The 17,003-nt window shown below is 43.1% G+C and overlaps 1 protein-coding gene across 1 annotated transcript; it reads right to left on the bottom strand.

The window, feature by feature from the left end:
* Positions 1-4,843: 4,843 nt before the first annotated feature.
* LOC306694039 (inositol hexakisphosphate kinase 2-like) lies at positions 4,844-10,495 on the bottom strand. Its single transcript, XM_079156742.1, has 5 exons — positions 9,917-10,495; positions 7,158-7,389; positions 6,888-7,048; positions 6,582-6,757; positions 4,844-6,477 (listed from the first exon to the last, which is right to left on the bottom strand). Exons 1-5 carry the CDS (start codon positions 10,128-10,130, stop codon positions 5,848-5,850), a joined length of 1,413 nt encoding a protein of 470 aa, XP_079012868.1. The 5' UTR covers positions 10,131-10,495; the 3' UTR covers positions 4,844-5,847.
* Positions 10,496-17,003: the final 6,508 nt, after the last annotated feature.

Here is a 17,003-nt window from a genome sequence, read left to right as displayed (position 1 = left end):
TATCAGCTGCTAAAATCAGGCTCATAGCTTCAGCAACACACACATCCCTCTTCTTTACCTCTAAGAGCCTCTCTGTCCTTGTGTTGACTGACTTGAATGTTATTCACTTCATCTAACTATTTAACTAGCAATTAGAACATACAGACAGGTGACAAATTAACGGAAAACCTGAATAATTTAGTGGAGAAACATAACACAAATACTTCCATGCACGTGTTCGGCATGATACAGTGACGTACTTGACATCAATTCATGCTCTAGATTGAAAGAAGAAAAAGCCAAAGAGACTTTGAAATGAGGTGAATTGTGGTGACGCTTCACAAAGAATGAGTGACTGACCTGGCACCAGTATTCAGCTCTATCTCAACTATACAGGCCTGAATGCTTGGCCCCTACAGGGAGGAGTGTCGGACATTTGCCTGGCATGATTCGGGTACACCTGTCACTGCATTTATCACCCATACAAATATGTGAAGCACACTTTGTGACGCTGTTCAACAGGCGACAGACTCCTGTGGATTTGGTGACATAAATACACTTTGAGAGCAGCTGTTGAGGGCCTGACACAACCTCGGAGGGCAGCTGGTGAGAAATGAGACAAAACAGCCTGTGACACCACTGAGGTGTTACATAATCCCAGCTCACATTTGGTCCTGACCAAAAGAAAACTGACAGAGCACCAGTGTCTGTATGTGTGTGTACATAATCTCAACATTCAGGACTCGTCGATCTCGTTCACATGGGGTAAGTGACACATGCTGTTGTTGTGCTGCTGTGGTGCTGCAATCAGGTCAAGATAACAATCTCCTCCCTACCATCTTTATATCCAGAAAAGAAAAGAACAGAGTGGAAGAGAATGGAGACCTTTTGATGCTGCTGCAGTGTCTATCTATCTATCTATCTATCTATCTATCTATCTATCTATCTATCTATCTATCTATCTATCTATCTATCTATCTCTCTCTCTATCTATCTATCTATCTATCTTTCTTTCTTTCTAGTCACATAGCAGACAGGCCGTTAGGGACAAAGGTTAAAGAGGTGATAAGACTACATTAAAACAGTGTCAGCAGGGTTACTACTGCTACAGCGGTAAAACTGTGATACAACTGGCCTGATATGAGAATGGGCCAACAGATGTGAACACAGTGTGTTCAGGTCTATGGTGTCATAAATTATCTCCTCTGATCAACTGTCATTTTATTCTTCCCCCTGGTGGCTGTGTGTTATTATCTGGTCGCTCTGCTGACCATAGTTCAAGGAGGATTACATAATGTGCTGTGACACCAATATCTTTGGATATGACATTTTGTGTATAATCCTAACCTGCATACAAAGAAATACACATTCTCTTTTCCAATTATTTCATATTTAAACTGTTCATGTAAATTATCCCATTTCCTGTAAAAAAGTATTTTCTCTGCCTCTCATTTGTCATTTTTCCATTGAATAATAAACTTCTTGAATAATGTAAAAGCGTTGCTCTTTCCCTGGAGGATCAGCTTCACACCATTTTAATTATTTATTTGCTGGCTTTGAGTAAAATGTGTGCCAGGTATCTATCTGTTCTTTGTATGACCTCTTTAATGTTCCCGAGGTACATCACAGCACAGTTGTTTGGAATGTCATTCCCCGTAATATCTTTTATGGTTACATTTACATTGTTCAAGAGTATGGTTGGTTCCAGCCAAACTATCTCCAAACTTATGAGTTAGTAGGCGTGCACGGTGTTGTATACATGTTGTATCATTCTTAATCTAAAATACAATATTTAGCTCTGTTTTTGGATTTTTATTTTATATTTTATTGCATGAAGGTTCCTCTGCTCTCCCCCTAGTGCTAAGAACTCATATCGTTTATATTGGGATCAGTCATCCCCTCTTTCATAAAATAGTCCTGTAAGTAACTGCAGAAATACTGGGTTTTCCAGACCATATTTCAGCTTCAGTTCTTAAAAGCTCTTACATTGCCAAACTTTGAGTTTAGTATATAGACCTCCTGTCTGGGTTATTTAAAGCTCACTTACACTTCTCTGTCGTTGCTGCAGGGAAAGTGAGAGAACACGTGCTGTCCTGCAGACTCAAACATGGTTTCTCACATCCTGTTTTGTTTGTTTGACAGAGAAGTGGCTTCTCTTTTGCAGCACGAGATCATGTCTGCAACAGAAGGCCATCAGGCAGAGAAGCTCAGGTTGCCAGAATGAAGATAAGAAATTCCATAAACTTTGATCTGTGACGACTGTAATACCTTGGGCTCAGACACCAACGTGTTTTACTACAGGCCTCAATTATGTCATCACATGCACACAAGCAGCTGCGTGTGTACCTCCGCCTTACATTAGTGCGGTATTATCGGTGTAAGAGTAATCACAGGAGCTCTTACATCATGATTCACATTTACCCGTGTGCTATTGGGGCCTTCAGGCGTTACTAGATCTTTTAGTACATCGCAAAACCACTATTTTGATCCACTAACACGTCCTAACTGATGTTTTGTTGCAAGATTTTCTAAATCAAGCAGGCGTTCCGCCATTTATTTTTTATTTTACTCTTTTACAGCATGACATTAACTTAAATCCAGTTCAATGCCAGGTGTCATTAATTCAGGTTATGTAAATATTTTTGTATGAGTAATGGGGCCAAGCCACCCCTGCATTTTGTGGTGCAGAAATGCTAAAAATACCAGTGCTGTTGCCATGGTAGTGTACAGTATATCAGTGTAACAAAATTCCATTCAGTCACCAAGGCAACTGTCAGTGTCCCACAACACAACACAACACAACACAACACACACACACACACACACACACACACACACACACACACACACACACACACACACACACACACACACAACACAGACAAATGAGCACTCATCCAAAGAAAATACAAAAAGACAAATAAATCTGCATATGGAGTGAAGAAATGCCTCATTACACAAGGGGACAGAGAGCTGTCTTCTTCCCTAAATCAAATATATTTGGGGCTTTATCATCAAAACCACACGGACAAGCTTGAGTCCATGCCATACAGGAGGAAAGCATACTCAGCTGAATCTGTTTTGATGCAGGCAGCAGATGAGCGGGCAAGGTTCGGCTTATTTTTAGATGTAGAAAGAGGAAATGATAATCCTTCTCATCTCGTGCTATCAGCTCTCTCCACACCAAACCCCCTAATGTCCTGACAGACTGACGGATAAGAGACAGAATGACATAAAGCGTCACACATTTGCAGCCCAAATTGAAGTTGAATTAACTAAATCCATTCAAGCACAAAACCAGATAAGATCTACCCATGTCTATAGGTGTTTGATAATATATTTTTCCTTCTTATTCTTTGGTTGATATACGCATGAATAATGTCTGAATATTGCCAAGCGTGGGTATGTGGGTCATCTGAAGGCTCTGAGTCAGTCTGTTCCAGCTAAGTGAACTGTGATCTGACGATGATGTGTGGTTGAGATTGCTGCGTGTTGCTCCGGAGGGCCTACAGATTGCTCAAATACTGTAAATATTCACATACTTTATTTAATTCACGTCATACAATTGTTTTAGGTTAGACAGCAGGTATGTGCTACTGTATCTACGTCATAACCTAGCCTTTGGAAATGTCTCCAATAACCCCACCCTTCATGTAAAGCAGGTGTGCCACGTTGCTGAAAAGCAACGCAGCATAGTCATACTTTCCACACAGCTAGTATTTCTGTGGACTTAGCCTCCTTAGCTCAGGGTGTTTTCTGGTGCTGGGAAGCACATTAGGCTCACTAATTTAATCAGGGAGCTCAGAGCTCAGTGTACAGTTCCTCAAACAAATAGTGGTCATCTGAGGTTGCTGCTTCGGACCTGTTGGTACATGTGGCTGCTGGCTAAAACCTTGCAATGCTTCCTGCTTAGAAGGCTTTGCTGGAAGTTTTTCATGTTTTAAGTGTATAATCTGAACCCTAGTGCAGATCAGTCACCGATGTCACCGCCGAACGGCAACCAAATCCAAAAACCTTGACTAAACTGCTTAATAATGAACTCTGTAGCTATGATGACGCATGCAACGTGAGGTTTGCAATCTTTGCATTTCCGCTATCTCAGGCATATTGTGCAAACAAAGGTAAAACCTGAGCGAGGAAAGCCTGTTCCTTTGGTAGAGACTTTCCTGTGGATGGATTTTGTCTTAAGTATGTACATTACACATAAAAGAAGCAAACAGCACCAGCTTCTACTGTTTTGGCAGCAAATCACACTGTAACTCCTTGTTGTTGCACAGAAAGTCAGTGTTTAGTAATGTCCTTAATACTACCATCACCTCAGAACCAAATAGTTTTATTTTAGAATACATACATCAACATCATCATTAAACAACATCATCAGTCTCATGCTTTCTCTCGCTCTTCCTTTTGGTGTTTGGGCTTCAGATTCCATCTTACTGCAGAGAAAAACATTTCTGATCTAAGAGCGAGCAGTCAAACGTTCTTCTGTTGTGTGTAAAGTGAGCGTTCTTCTGCCAGCTGAAGCAATACGATAGACGGACCTACAGCGGATTCACAGGTGGCATGAACATAAATCTGGTTCACTAGAACTGCAGCAGACAACCTGGTTAGATATCAGATGCTTGGACCACCGTTTCCATTGGTCCGGGTGAGTTCAAATGATTTCACAGTAGGAACTGTAAGTCAATAATGTCTCCATACACTTTGTTATATAAATGAACACAATGACAGTAGTTTTTACAACAAATGAATGCCTTTATTTTAAAGACACGGTTAACACACAGGTGTACAAGAGAAACATTGTGTCTTGCAATAACAAAATAAATCAAAGTTGGTTTCAGAACGGATAGAGTGGTAGTATGGAATGTAGGGGGTTCCATTTTTTTTTTCTTTTTTCTTTTTTAAACAATCCTTTCAAATAAATAATCTCTATATAGTCTTTGTAGCTAGTGTTTTTAATCAATATATTCTCTTTGTTTAGTCAAAGTTTCAGGAATGAAGAGGAGGAAATCAGACAAAAGCAAGAACAGTGACAAAACAAGGATATTAACCTCTCAAAAAGTATTTCGTTTATAGGCAAAGAAAAGTACAGGGGAGAGCAACTGTTGAAAAAAGGCAAATCCCTTCTTCTAGACCAAAATAATCTTGTTCTTCCACCAAAAAGTGTAAATACAAGTGCCCGGTGGACAGACAAACCATGTTTGTTGCAAGGGTCTAAGGAGAGACCAATAGAAACAGTAAATGTCCTTCTCCAAAGCGCAAGTTTTCAATTGCTACAAGGGTACTGACCTAGCCAGCCAAGGTCAGCTTGTACAGTCAACTTCCCCACTAGTAATGTGCTGTGCAGGACCGCTAGTCCAAACTTCATCCAAAAGAAACAAACATATCATATCACAGGTAAAGCACCACATCAGGCTCCTAGAACACTTGAGCTTCAATGATCTCTGCCTCGCTCTTTCTCTCTCAGAGAGAACTTAACAATAAGGAAAGTCTTCTGTACCAGAGGAGGAGAGGGGGAGGGGGGGGGGTGTCCTAGGATGCTACGGGAGTCCCTGTGTTTGTTGAAAGACCGCCGTCTCACACAATGTTTCTCCTACTAAGTATAACAAAGAAAAGGAGCAGTCCCAGAAAGAGAAAAGTGCAAGTAAGGGCACAGGACGCCCTGTCCTCTGTCAGGTGAGGGAGAGCGCGGGGACAACCACACAGACTCTCCCTTCTGACCCCGGGGGTGTCTGAGGTTCCCTCCAAGCAGAGAAGGGTCAGAACCCCATGTAGGCATAAGGGCGATGCACCTTGGAGTAGCAGGGTTTCAGATCAATGAGCTCTTCCCATGCTTGAAATTTAGACCATGTTGGCTCTAGTCCAGCCTCAGTCAGTACTGTGATCCTCCAGCTCGGAGATGATGGAGATCAGGTTCTGCAGGCCGAAAATGAAACCACTGTCCTGGCCTTCGTGCACAACACTGTCCTCTCCGTAGTGCCGACAGGTAGTGTGAGCAAAGTCAATCATGCGCACGTCTACCGCGGGGCTGCCGGCCTCTCCTGTGCTGTGGGAGGAGCGACCACTGTTGCCGCTCCCTCCGGCCACACCAGCGCCGCCACCCGCTGAGGAAGATCGGGGGAAACCAAAGGCCCCCTCCTCTTCCTCCTCCTCATCATCTTCCTCATCTTCCTCCTCCTCCTCTTCTTCATCTTCATCAGACGGCTCATCCTCATCACCTTCTTCCCCACCACGGTGTCTGGGTCTAGCGCGAGTCCTGGGAGGGTCTCCGTCGTAGATGATGAGCAGGGAGCTGGAGTAGAAGCGGTAAGACTCGCAGGCCTCCAGGGCAGCTTGCATTTCCCGGAGTCTGCGCAGCACCGGGGACAGCAGCTCTCGCCATAGGCGACACCCGTTGTGGAAGAACTGATAGAGCGCCTCCTTGAAGCCTGCGAGGTTCAGCTTACGGCCGTGGTACTTATTCATGAACATCAGCTGGCCGGAGTCTGACTGGTACACCTGCAGGTTACACAGAATCATGAGCACTACAGCTCCACGCGTAACCAATACGGAAAAAAAACAAACTTCAATGCAAAAGGAGTTGTTTTGCATCTCTACCGTACCTGCATGCCACAAAGTCGCACTCCAATAGAAGCAGATGTGCTCTGTTGACACTTGCGAATCTGATTGGCTTTCTTTTCCTCTGACGCATCGTCTCCATGTTGGCGAGTTCCCATCTTCAAGTCTAAGACACATGGTACAGTGTAGCGCCACGTCAGGTTCTCCAAAAGAATGAATTCTGTGAAAGGGGGTTAAGGATCACACGATAACAAAAGACCTTTAAACTAACGCACGTTGTGCGTGTTTACATTCACATCTAAGACCCATCTGTCTACTTCAGTACCGGCTGTTTATTAATGAAAGGATACTGTATTGGTTTCGGTGCTTTGCGTTCTCCTTCATCCTCTGTAAGTGCTGCTGGTGACATTTGAGACTCCAGGGGTTGTGTTTGATCTGGGGCACAACGTTGCCCTTTTCCAGGCTGAAGTAGAGAACCTCGGCCTGCTGCTGCATCTCTTCACGGTTATAACTGCAAAAGTGACAACACAGACAAGATGTCAGCATCGGTGTTACAGAACTTATGAATGAAGTGTCTCATAGTTTATGAAACAACATGGTGTTATAACAAGCATCCTCACCTAATGATCTTGTCTTCTTTACGGCTGTGTCGAGCTCTGTCTTTGCTGTAGTTGTCATTCTCCAGAAGCAACGAGGATTGCTTCTTGTTGCTCAACTTCAGCATCTTGCTCTTGGGCTCACAGTCGGCTGAGGGATCTTTGTTTTCCAGGTCCCCAGATTCACTGTGGAGGGGGTAGGCGATGAGGCACAGGTTCCCTTCCTCGTCCTCTTCGAAACTGACTGACACTACACCTGAGAGAGGGTGAGAAGGAGCACCAGAGAGCGGTTATTAGTACTGAATTCTGAAGTCAATTCTATTATGGCAATCATCTATAAATGTGGGTACCATAGTGAGTAATCATTTATCCAATTACAGAGAATATGCCTTACCAAATCTATTTTTATTCACATTTAAACACATTTTTCCACAAAGATATTGACACATTCATAGAGCTATCTGAATGTTCCCATCTCCACATGCACAAACACACACATAAGCATGTTATATGGAGGTTTAGACCATGGATGTGACAGACAGATGGAAGTGGAAAGTAGGATATTAACAATCAGAGCATTTGATATATGTCAGAACACAAACAATCGTGTAATAACTCGTTACTCAGGAAAGAAGAGACAAAATACCACACAAGGCTGAAATGTGTCAAACTCAGCAGGACATTTATTAAGCAATTGCTAAACATCCTCATGAAAACACACAAGTCTTTATACAGAGTTTCAAGCAGTCTGCAATGACATGAGAAAATGAAGTACAGTTCTCTCTTTCCACATACAACATACATCGATCAGTGCGTAACCATGATTCAGTGACAATCAGTCTGTCTACACAGTTCATAACACAGGACTTAAAAGAAACAAGAACATTTAAAAGAGGTTTGGCAGTTTGTCTAGAGTTGAGCATCAACCAGTTTCACAAACTTAAAAACAAACCAGGTGGAAGGGCTAGAAATGAAGCACAGTCTACCTTAATGCCAATGATGTTTTATAACATGACCCACGGGCATCACAGTAGACCCCCTGTCCCCGGTAAAAGTCCCTAAAAGGGCCAGTGTGTGCCGGGTGGGGGAGGTGTAGCACTGAGAATAAACATCACAGCTGCAGCGGTTGATACAGATAAACCACAGACAGGAAGGAAGGATGTGGACGAAAGTGACCGACAGAGAAAGTGGCAGAGATATGAACACAGCATCCAAGTCAATACATGACACACTTTGTATCCAACAGCACAAGTGGTGGTTTAAACAAACAGCCACTGGATAGCAGAGAATTAACAGCCATTTAGGAACAACCTCACCAAACCAATGTTGTGATAATGCACTGGATTGTTTTAGCGTATTAAACGGTGGGCCCGAGGACCCAGCGTCCGTGTTTCCTCTGCAGCCCGGCTGACGCCATGCGCTCTGACATCACCACCCTGCAGGAGGCCCTGCCTCTTCCCTATGGACTGCTCTGTCCACTCAGAGCTGCTCTGTCATCACACCACCTCAGTGAGTGTGGGAACTTATGAGTCACTCTGGCTTAATGCACAAGAGGAGCTCATACATTTGTGAAGTCGGTGCATCAATTAAAATAGTTATCGTCCCGTTTGGCCGTAGTATAATAGCAGGGGTTTGACGTAGTTGCAGATCACTATCAGTGAGTATTGTTTTATGGAGGTTCAAAAGGTCTGGTGGCCAAATCTGTCTTTGACGTCTGTATCTTGGAATTGAAACCGTCTGCACCATCTCCATGCTTAACAGTGAATACAGACAGTGTTACGATCATTTTACTGATGTCTCAAAGCTTTCAAGTATTTCCCTAATTTTATTCTTTTTACAGGCCACTACAAGATGTCACTGAAATGTCCTTTTAAATGTCTTTAGCAATAAGTTAATGATCACCAGATATTACTATGTCCTTTAAAAACAACTCTTCCTCTTGTTATTGTGTGTAATGTAGTAAGAGTGATCACTGGCCCCAGAAGTCCTCTACGATCCCTACAAAGCTCCTCTCCTCATTCTGGGTCTTTTTATAGTCCCACGCAGCGTTCCTGCGGAGTCAGGTACCAGTGTGTCTTACCTCTGTCCTGTGACCACCTCAAGACTTCTGCATTAGGATGTACTGGGTGTCTTTGTCTGAATGCGACCGTGAGACACTGTGGACCCAACCAGAGGAACACTATGTTTTAATCCACGCGTTTAGGTGAAACTGTGTACCTGCTTACACAACACGGAAATCTCATCAAGTGACTTGTGGATCACTCCACTGGCGATCAGTTTATTTTGTTCTTATAGCTGTGGAACTCTATCTCATTCTGAAACCTAAGCTGCCCTTAAAGCCTGGCACGGCACATGAGAGTCCTCATACACTACATGACACCCCCCCCCCCCCCCCCCCCCCACACACACACACACACGTTGATCGAGAGGGTCCCGACCAAAGAACTCTCCGTGGAGCCTGCAAATTGCTCCAACATGACATATTATGTGGCCATTTAAAAGTCTGTCTCGCCCTATAAATATCAAAATACATATATGCAGTGTGTTGTGGTGTCCGCCATGTTATTTGAGCCCTTGCAGCAATCCATTACAACCACAGCAACAATGATATCCTTACGATTTGAACATTTACAAACAATTTTCTGCCATATAATATTAAATTCGGCAAAGAGTGGCTTAAATACACAAATATAAAAGAAAAAAAGGTTGAAGCTAGGCACCCTTACTAATACAGCATCACTTAGCGTGACACTGTGAGCAGATTTGGGATGGGGGGGTCTTACCTTTATACTGAGGGGTGAACTTCCTCATCTCTGGGGGGAGGCTCTTGTAGAACTGGTGCTCCCGGGCTATGAGGGGCTTGCATATTGTTTGTTCCCCAAACCGTAGCACACAGGAGTGGCCTCCCACCTGGTGCACGAAGGGCTCAAGCATCACCCCCTTTCCGGGATACGGAGTCCCGTCTGCCTGCATGAGGGCTTCCAGAGCGGGACTCATCCTCACTCCGCATCGGACTACTGAGCTGAGGGGACCCACCACGTCGCTGTGGAGGCAAGACGCTCGCCCGCTCGTGTGGCTCCCTATCCTCGAGCTCTTCACTGTTAGCTCGCGCGGGGGCGCTACTGGTCGCCTTGCACAAGCACAGCGGTGAAAAAACAAAGGGCTGAACAGGAAAGACAGAGGCAACGACAAAAACCCTTATTCCCTCTCTTTTCCTTTACGAAGGATACGTTTTTTTAAAAACTCCTCCGATGTGTTGGATAATCTCCGTATTTGAATGTGTAATAAAACGCTACTTACGCAGCTTTAGAGCTGCTTAAAACGTTTTCAAGCAACGGTCGTTTCCGTCGTGTGACCGTTACCAAAAGTGACGCCAGAACTGATCCTCTAGCTAGAAAAACAGCAGACACAGCCAGCAAGTCCCGCCTCTATTCGCAACTGGCCAATCACAGAGCCGTAGCTGTCGCTGGGAGGAGACAAGGCACCGAGGAGAGGATCAAGCAGATCCAGCAAACAAAGAGGAAGGAGAGAAAACAGGGGGAGGGGTGAACAGGAAAAATACTCGACTCAGAAACAAAACACTCGCTGAGGACATTTTGTTTCAATGTACTTGTCATTTTGAAGACAGGCTGCAGGTTGCATTGTTAGTTTAATCTTATTCTTGCAAATGTAAATGTCAGTGGAGACCACATGCAGCAGGGAATTTAAAATGGCGAGAGGGCAATCGAAACCGCACACAAGCCATTTATTTTTGATTGTACCATTCCGACTTTCGTTTTCATGTCTCAGCAATAGGTAACCCTGAAGGTTGGGTTTAGGTGGCACCATAGACGGGAGGCATAGGTACTTACAGTGCAGTGGATGTCAACTCAATGTAAAAGTTAGATTTTTAAACAAATATTACTGATACATAAAGATGTTGTATGTTTATGACGGTTGAGAGGACCTTCAAGAAAATAGCTGTTGTTTCAGTGGCACAAAAAGCCAGGAATTACCTTAGAGACTAATACAATGTTCACATGTAGGATGGAAAGATTCCCATGTTTACGAATTGAAAAGTGTGACCAGACAAATCAGGCGGAGTCAGTCACGTGAGGATTGAAACCAAAACACTCTATTATTATCCATCACATTTAATGGTTCAATTAGGAATGCAATGAAATCTGGTTTAACTTGGATATTGTTAAGGTGAACACTCTACGAGTTGGACACTTGTCATTACAGCAATACGTGACACAAGGCTGTGTTCACGCCAATAATAGAACTGCATCATAAGCACAAGGGGCTGCTTAGATGTGACAATGTTACTACAAGTACTGGTGAGAATATGGCATATGGTGCAGGGATATACATCTTTGAGTTGTAGTACCCAAGATAAATCCAGTGAAAGCTGCTCAACCTAAAAAATGCCAAAAACTTCCTGATATTCATATGGGTTGTCCACTGTCTCCTTCCCTGACCCAACCTAAAAACTACACATGTGCGATGACATAACACAAAGAAAATGTATTTTCTACGCTCTGGGAAAGTTGTACTAATATTAAATCATTGATTGACATTTCATACTACAAAAAATACCTGCCCTTGTTTGAGGTGTCCTGTCAACCGTTTTACAGACTTTTCTAGGCACAGTTGTAAATAATACAAGGTCGTCTACTGGAATAGGCACCAACACAGGTTTGACCAATACATGTCATTCCCAAAGATGGTACACTGTACTGTGGCAACAGCTGAACCAGGTTCAACTTTTTCGTTGGCCAGTCCATTTTTCGGGAAAGACAACCATGTCCTGTTATTGTGTAAAGGATTTACTTGTGTGATTGCAAATGTGTAGAGTGGGCCTCAACACTGGGGTCGGGATGAACGCATGTGTTACTGTCTGTGCTCTAAATTTTGTAGCATCCAGAAGATTTCTTCAACACAGAAAAAAAACATTTACACTCTGTCTATCATAGTGCTAAAGCACTGAACTCGTCAACATTGTTTCTTAGGATAAACCGTGACTCTACAAATCCCACTAAGATTATATATTCAGTATGAAAGCTACAAGAAAGTGTGTGTTCATGTGTATGAGTTGCCGACTTTCTAGCCGAGTCACCATCTCTTCGTTGATGCATGCGTCAGTGTTATGTCAGCTCAGCACGGCTTCCCCTCTCATGTCATGGGTCCGTGCCTCAAGACAATAGATCCAGGCTGCACCACGGGGCCCTCAACCCAGCTATGAAACAGAGCAGTGATGCAACGTCCAACAACCTCCTCCGTGCACATTGTATAACGGTGGCCTTCAACAGACACAAGAGTCATTATAAACTCCACCAACCAGAGCAAAAACCTGGCGAGGCCCAGGTACCGCTAAGTCACCAACTAATGCTAGCTAGCTAGCCTGGTTAGCAAGGTGCATCCGTAACTGTGACTCCTGAGAGAGTGTCTTTTAGTACAACCGAACACTGATCAAGACATTTTTAAGCGACCAAAATGTTACAATTAACCTTCATGAACTGACAAAATACGTTGAAAGGGTTTAAGTTTTAAGACAAAAGCATGCACCACTTCCAGCGTCCATCACAAGGTAGCTACGCCCTAAAGCAAACACTACTAAATGAACAACATGCTGTATTGAAGAAGATTTGAAACTAGCCATTGAGACCATAAAGTAAATTGTATAATGTTTTCTGAGGGAATAAATCTTGTGATAAATAGGACCCCTTTCTTATAGACTTCAATGAAATCTGATTTATTTTTCAACCAGAGAAGTTGCCTACTGCTGACCGTCAGAAAGAATGATTGCTTTAGGCACTCCTGCATTGGTTCAACTTTTCAGACTGGGTGGCCTGAACTGGTTGGTTTCAAACGGGGCAGCTTTTTAACATGCCATGTATTGCCATGTATTGTAGACATGGTCAGGTTCATGGCCTTTTAAATTACTGTTGAGATACTCCTTCCATCCCAAAAGGACACTTACAGTACAGCTGAAATTGGGGGGTAAACGTTGTGCTGTGAGGAATGCCTTGAAATTCCTGTGAGGGGGAAATCTCAACAGTATTATTAGACCAACTTAACATCCCATTTTCCAGTGCATCCATAAGCCCTCCCCCTCACTCCCAGACACGTGAGGAAGTGAAACATGGGGTAGTATGAGCACTCGCCTCAGAAAGGGGATGGGCCTACATGCTCCGACATTTAGGCTAAGGGCTGCTCTTGTAATAAGTGTGTTGACAGTGATGATTGTTGCTGGCACACTGCCACTCAATGCTAACTCAAGGGCAGCCTTGTTTACTTGCATTCTCCACCAGCCCCCACGTTGTGTTATTCCTTCCGCCTTTTACGTTGTCAATGGAAGAAAAGGCTCATCGGATCACAAGACACTGACTGCCTGATGATAAAAATACAATCAAAGCACCAGTTTGTCATATGGTGTATATGACAACATCCTAAAAACTCACCAATCATACACTGAAATAAAATATTTGTCTTTACAACTGTAATTTTATTTGTTTTTTTCTTCTGAATAAAAGACAGAAAAAGGTAGACTGCTGCACAAATTACACTTAATTCTACACTTAATTTGTATGACAGCAGTTGGTTTTGTATCAGTCTCTGACAAACATAAATTATTCAGATTCTTGGATAGCGATAAGGTTGTTTGGTTGAACAGTACATACATTCATAAAAAGTGAGTCAAGGCAATATACAGTAAGTAAATAAACCATCAGACCGCATATATGGATGCATGACATTTTCGTGTGAAAATCCGAACGTGCGGCTTAGCAATAAACCTTCTTGCAGCAAAGAGTCAAGAAACTAGCATATTGTTTACAGAGTGAGGGTTATCAAAAGCAGAGGCTGAAAAGTGAAAAAAATAGACAGGCACTTAACACAGGCTGATAGTATTGTGGGGAGTAAGTTTGAATAAATTGTATCATGTTGACACTTTATTTCAATGCTCACAATATGGTCATAAAAACAAACAAAAGTTAAGATATAGGAAAATGCACAAAATGCTAGTTATGTTAAAACTACCCAACCACAGCATGTCTAATAATGTGAACATGAATTTCACAGTTGTAATAAGCCTATTTGTGTCAACGTCATTGGTGATAGCTATCCTTTCTCAAACCATGGCCTTGGAGAGCCTCTAAGCAACCTCACAAGTTTAACTTTAGATTCCTCAAGTACACTGACACATTCCTCAAGTGCATTCCTGAAGCCCATTATATTGCAACACATGTCTGTGATGCACTTGGTCTATGGCTGGAAGGGAAGGGTTATTGGAAGAGCCTGGCTGATCCCAATAAACCAACTTCCTCTAGGTTAAAGGCAGTGGGAGAATTGGAGGTGCATTTTCGCAACCGTGGCAAAAAAATTCAAGCAGCTCAATATTCCAGTGAGAAGCAAACACTCGGAAACACTGATACTGCGAAACGAGCTGTGTTATCTACTCCTCAGCATGAGCATTTGAGTGAAAGTTGAGGACTTGCATAACCTTATGGCATTGTGCCAACACAAACTGAACTTGGTGTATTGAGCAGGGGCAGGAAAGCCTCCAACAAGTGACAGAGATAAATGCATGCAGTCGCGAGATGCCTCGGTACCAGATGATTGCAGTGTTTAAAGTCACTGCAGCCTCTTTAGGTTGTTGGAGATAATACCATGCTATCAGCTTGACACGTTCAGCTTGTCACTGAATAACAAGCTAGACTCCGACCCACTTTCACAGAAGCAGCAGCTGATTGCTTCTCTTAAATCTATGGTTGGGGGGGGGGGGGGGGGGGGGGTCTTTATCATGGTGGGGCCTCACAGTATATCTGTTTGTAAACATACATGTCACACTATAACGTGAGGCCAGGAAATTTGTAATGACAAAAGATTGAGTGCGTGTGTAGGCAAACAATCTGCTGTGAATGACACAGTTTATGTTTCTGTCCATTGTGTGGGTTATTGCTCACATGCCTGTGTTGAAAATAATGAAACGTGTTTAACTTCCTCAGTGGGATGGCCCAGTTTCTGCACCCAGTGGATCAATCCTAGTTATGCTCTAGCACATCACCATGGGAACAGTCTCTGGAGGACAGCGTGTATATGAGCAGTGTGGGAAGAGATATCAACGATTTTATTGGGTTGTGGTAAGTTAGGAGTGTTTGCAGACTTGTTAAAAAACAGTAATACTACCACACAATATTCAACAAACGGCGTGATGTGCCACTACCAGTAGGACTGTTGAAATAGCCTTTGATTACTCGCCTGTCCTGTATTTCATTCTTCATGTAAACATGAACAGGACACATATCATACATCTGCCATAGGTTATATATCGCCGCTGTGGCTCCTGTCTGGTGGTCTGTTGTAGCTCTGCTGGCACGTTTTTACACAAGTACACCTGGCTAAATTATCGTCCCCCCCTCCCCAACCCTAACCTTCACTCCTGACCTCGGATAGATAACTGAAAGTGAGATGCTGTGCAATGATACTGTCTGCCCGAGCTCTGATTTACCCTACCTGGAGGCGAAATTGGGTTAGATTCTATGTCCAGGACCTTGTGGCCAAGTTCTTGTCTGAATGTGGCCTTTGGCTTATTTCCAAGCCACCGCACCAAGTCGGTTCTACGTGCCCTGCCTAAGGCAGATGCCCAAAACCCCGCCCCCTCTTGCCCCACATACTGTCTGGCCAACCTGTCACATCTTATTCACGGCAAAGTCAAAGCATAGGTGTCACTCTCGGACAAGTGGACCAGAAGGAATCGGCGCCGGCAATTACTAAGCATATCTATGGCTAGTGCAACCTTTCACGCGTCACACATCGGATCCACTGCACTGTAAACCCTTTGCCATCCTGTAATTTTGCTCAACAGCGCATTTCAAACAATGTCCATCTTTATAGGTTATGTAGACTGAAAAAGACTCTTCTTGTTACTCCTGTTTTAGGAATTTGCAACAAATGCCAACTGCCAACAAGAAGGAGAAGGCATTTGATTTTCTAATGGAAGAAAGTGCAGTTATCTGAATGCACATTCTCCTACTTTTTTGTTTTGTAAATAACAGTCAAACAACCAGTACCAAATTAAATGAAAGTATAGTGGACATTTCAGGAAAGAAAGTCTGTAGCTATACAGATTGTTCTTCCTTTGCAAACAAAGTTTCCGTCTCGCACAGTAATCCTTGTTCTGTGACTTCTCACTGTACCCACAGTCCAACTAGCCGTCAACACATCCACTATTTAGTAGCAGGCTACAGCCTGAGAGTAACAGATACACATGCACACAAACAGAAACAGGGATAACTCAAAGAAAGAAGTAAACTCAAAATTCCCATTTTTTGTACATATGAATACAAAAAACAAGGATAAATGTAAGCACTAAAATCACAGAGCGCACTTCCCTGAAAAGCAATAAATCAACATATTTGATCCTTATTTATATGCGAATCAACTATATGCGAATCAACATTTCAGTAGCAGCACTGTGGCAACAAGTTTAGAGCCAAGCAGTCGCTGTGCTTCTCAACTCAGTCAACACGGACAAACTAAACAGGCCTAGCACGGATCAAATAAATGAAAAAAACCAGCACAAACTCAATTTGGTTTTGTGGTGGTGAAACAGCACTCATTCAGTATATTACCATAGTAATGGCTATACATTTGCCTGAAAAGCTCAGTGGGTGGAGACTGTTGAGAAAAACAAAACAAACTTTCTAACCTCATGGCCTACATCAGTTTGTTTTCCATCAGGGAGAAACATGAGCAGCCTTATCTCCGATATCTTCCCTGCGGCTTTCTGGGCTCATGAACGGAGTCTGTGGGGTTTACTATGAAATGGAGCGAGGTGTACAATGGAATAAAATAGTCAAAATTACATGATTTAAACCATGAGAGTGT

The sequence above is a fragment of the Pholis gunnellus genome (assembly GCF_910591455.1).
Source record: "Pholis gunnellus genome assembly, chromosome: 3".
Taxonomy (NCBI): domain Eukaryota; kingdom Metazoa; phylum Chordata; class Actinopteri; order Perciformes; family Pholidae; genus Pholis; species Pholis gunnellus.
Note: the sequence above shows the minus strand (reverse complement) of the source record. Positions and strands in the feature narration are given on the sequence as shown.

Excerpts from the sequence above, each read along its gene's own strand:
- LOC306694039 (XM_079156742.1), bottom strand. The coding sequence starts at position 10,130 with ATGAGTCCCGCTCTGGAAGCCCTCATGCAGGCAGACGGGACTCCGTAT. Across the intron at positions 7,390-9,916 it reads GTTCACCCCTCAGTATAAAG|GTGTAGTGTCAGTCAGTTTC; the intron begins GTAAGACCCCCC and ends ACCCTCTCTCAG. Across the intron at positions 6,478-6,581 it reads TGCGACTTTGTGGCATGCAG|GTGTACCAGTCAGACTCCGG; the intron begins GTACGGTAGAGA and ends TGTAACCTGCAG.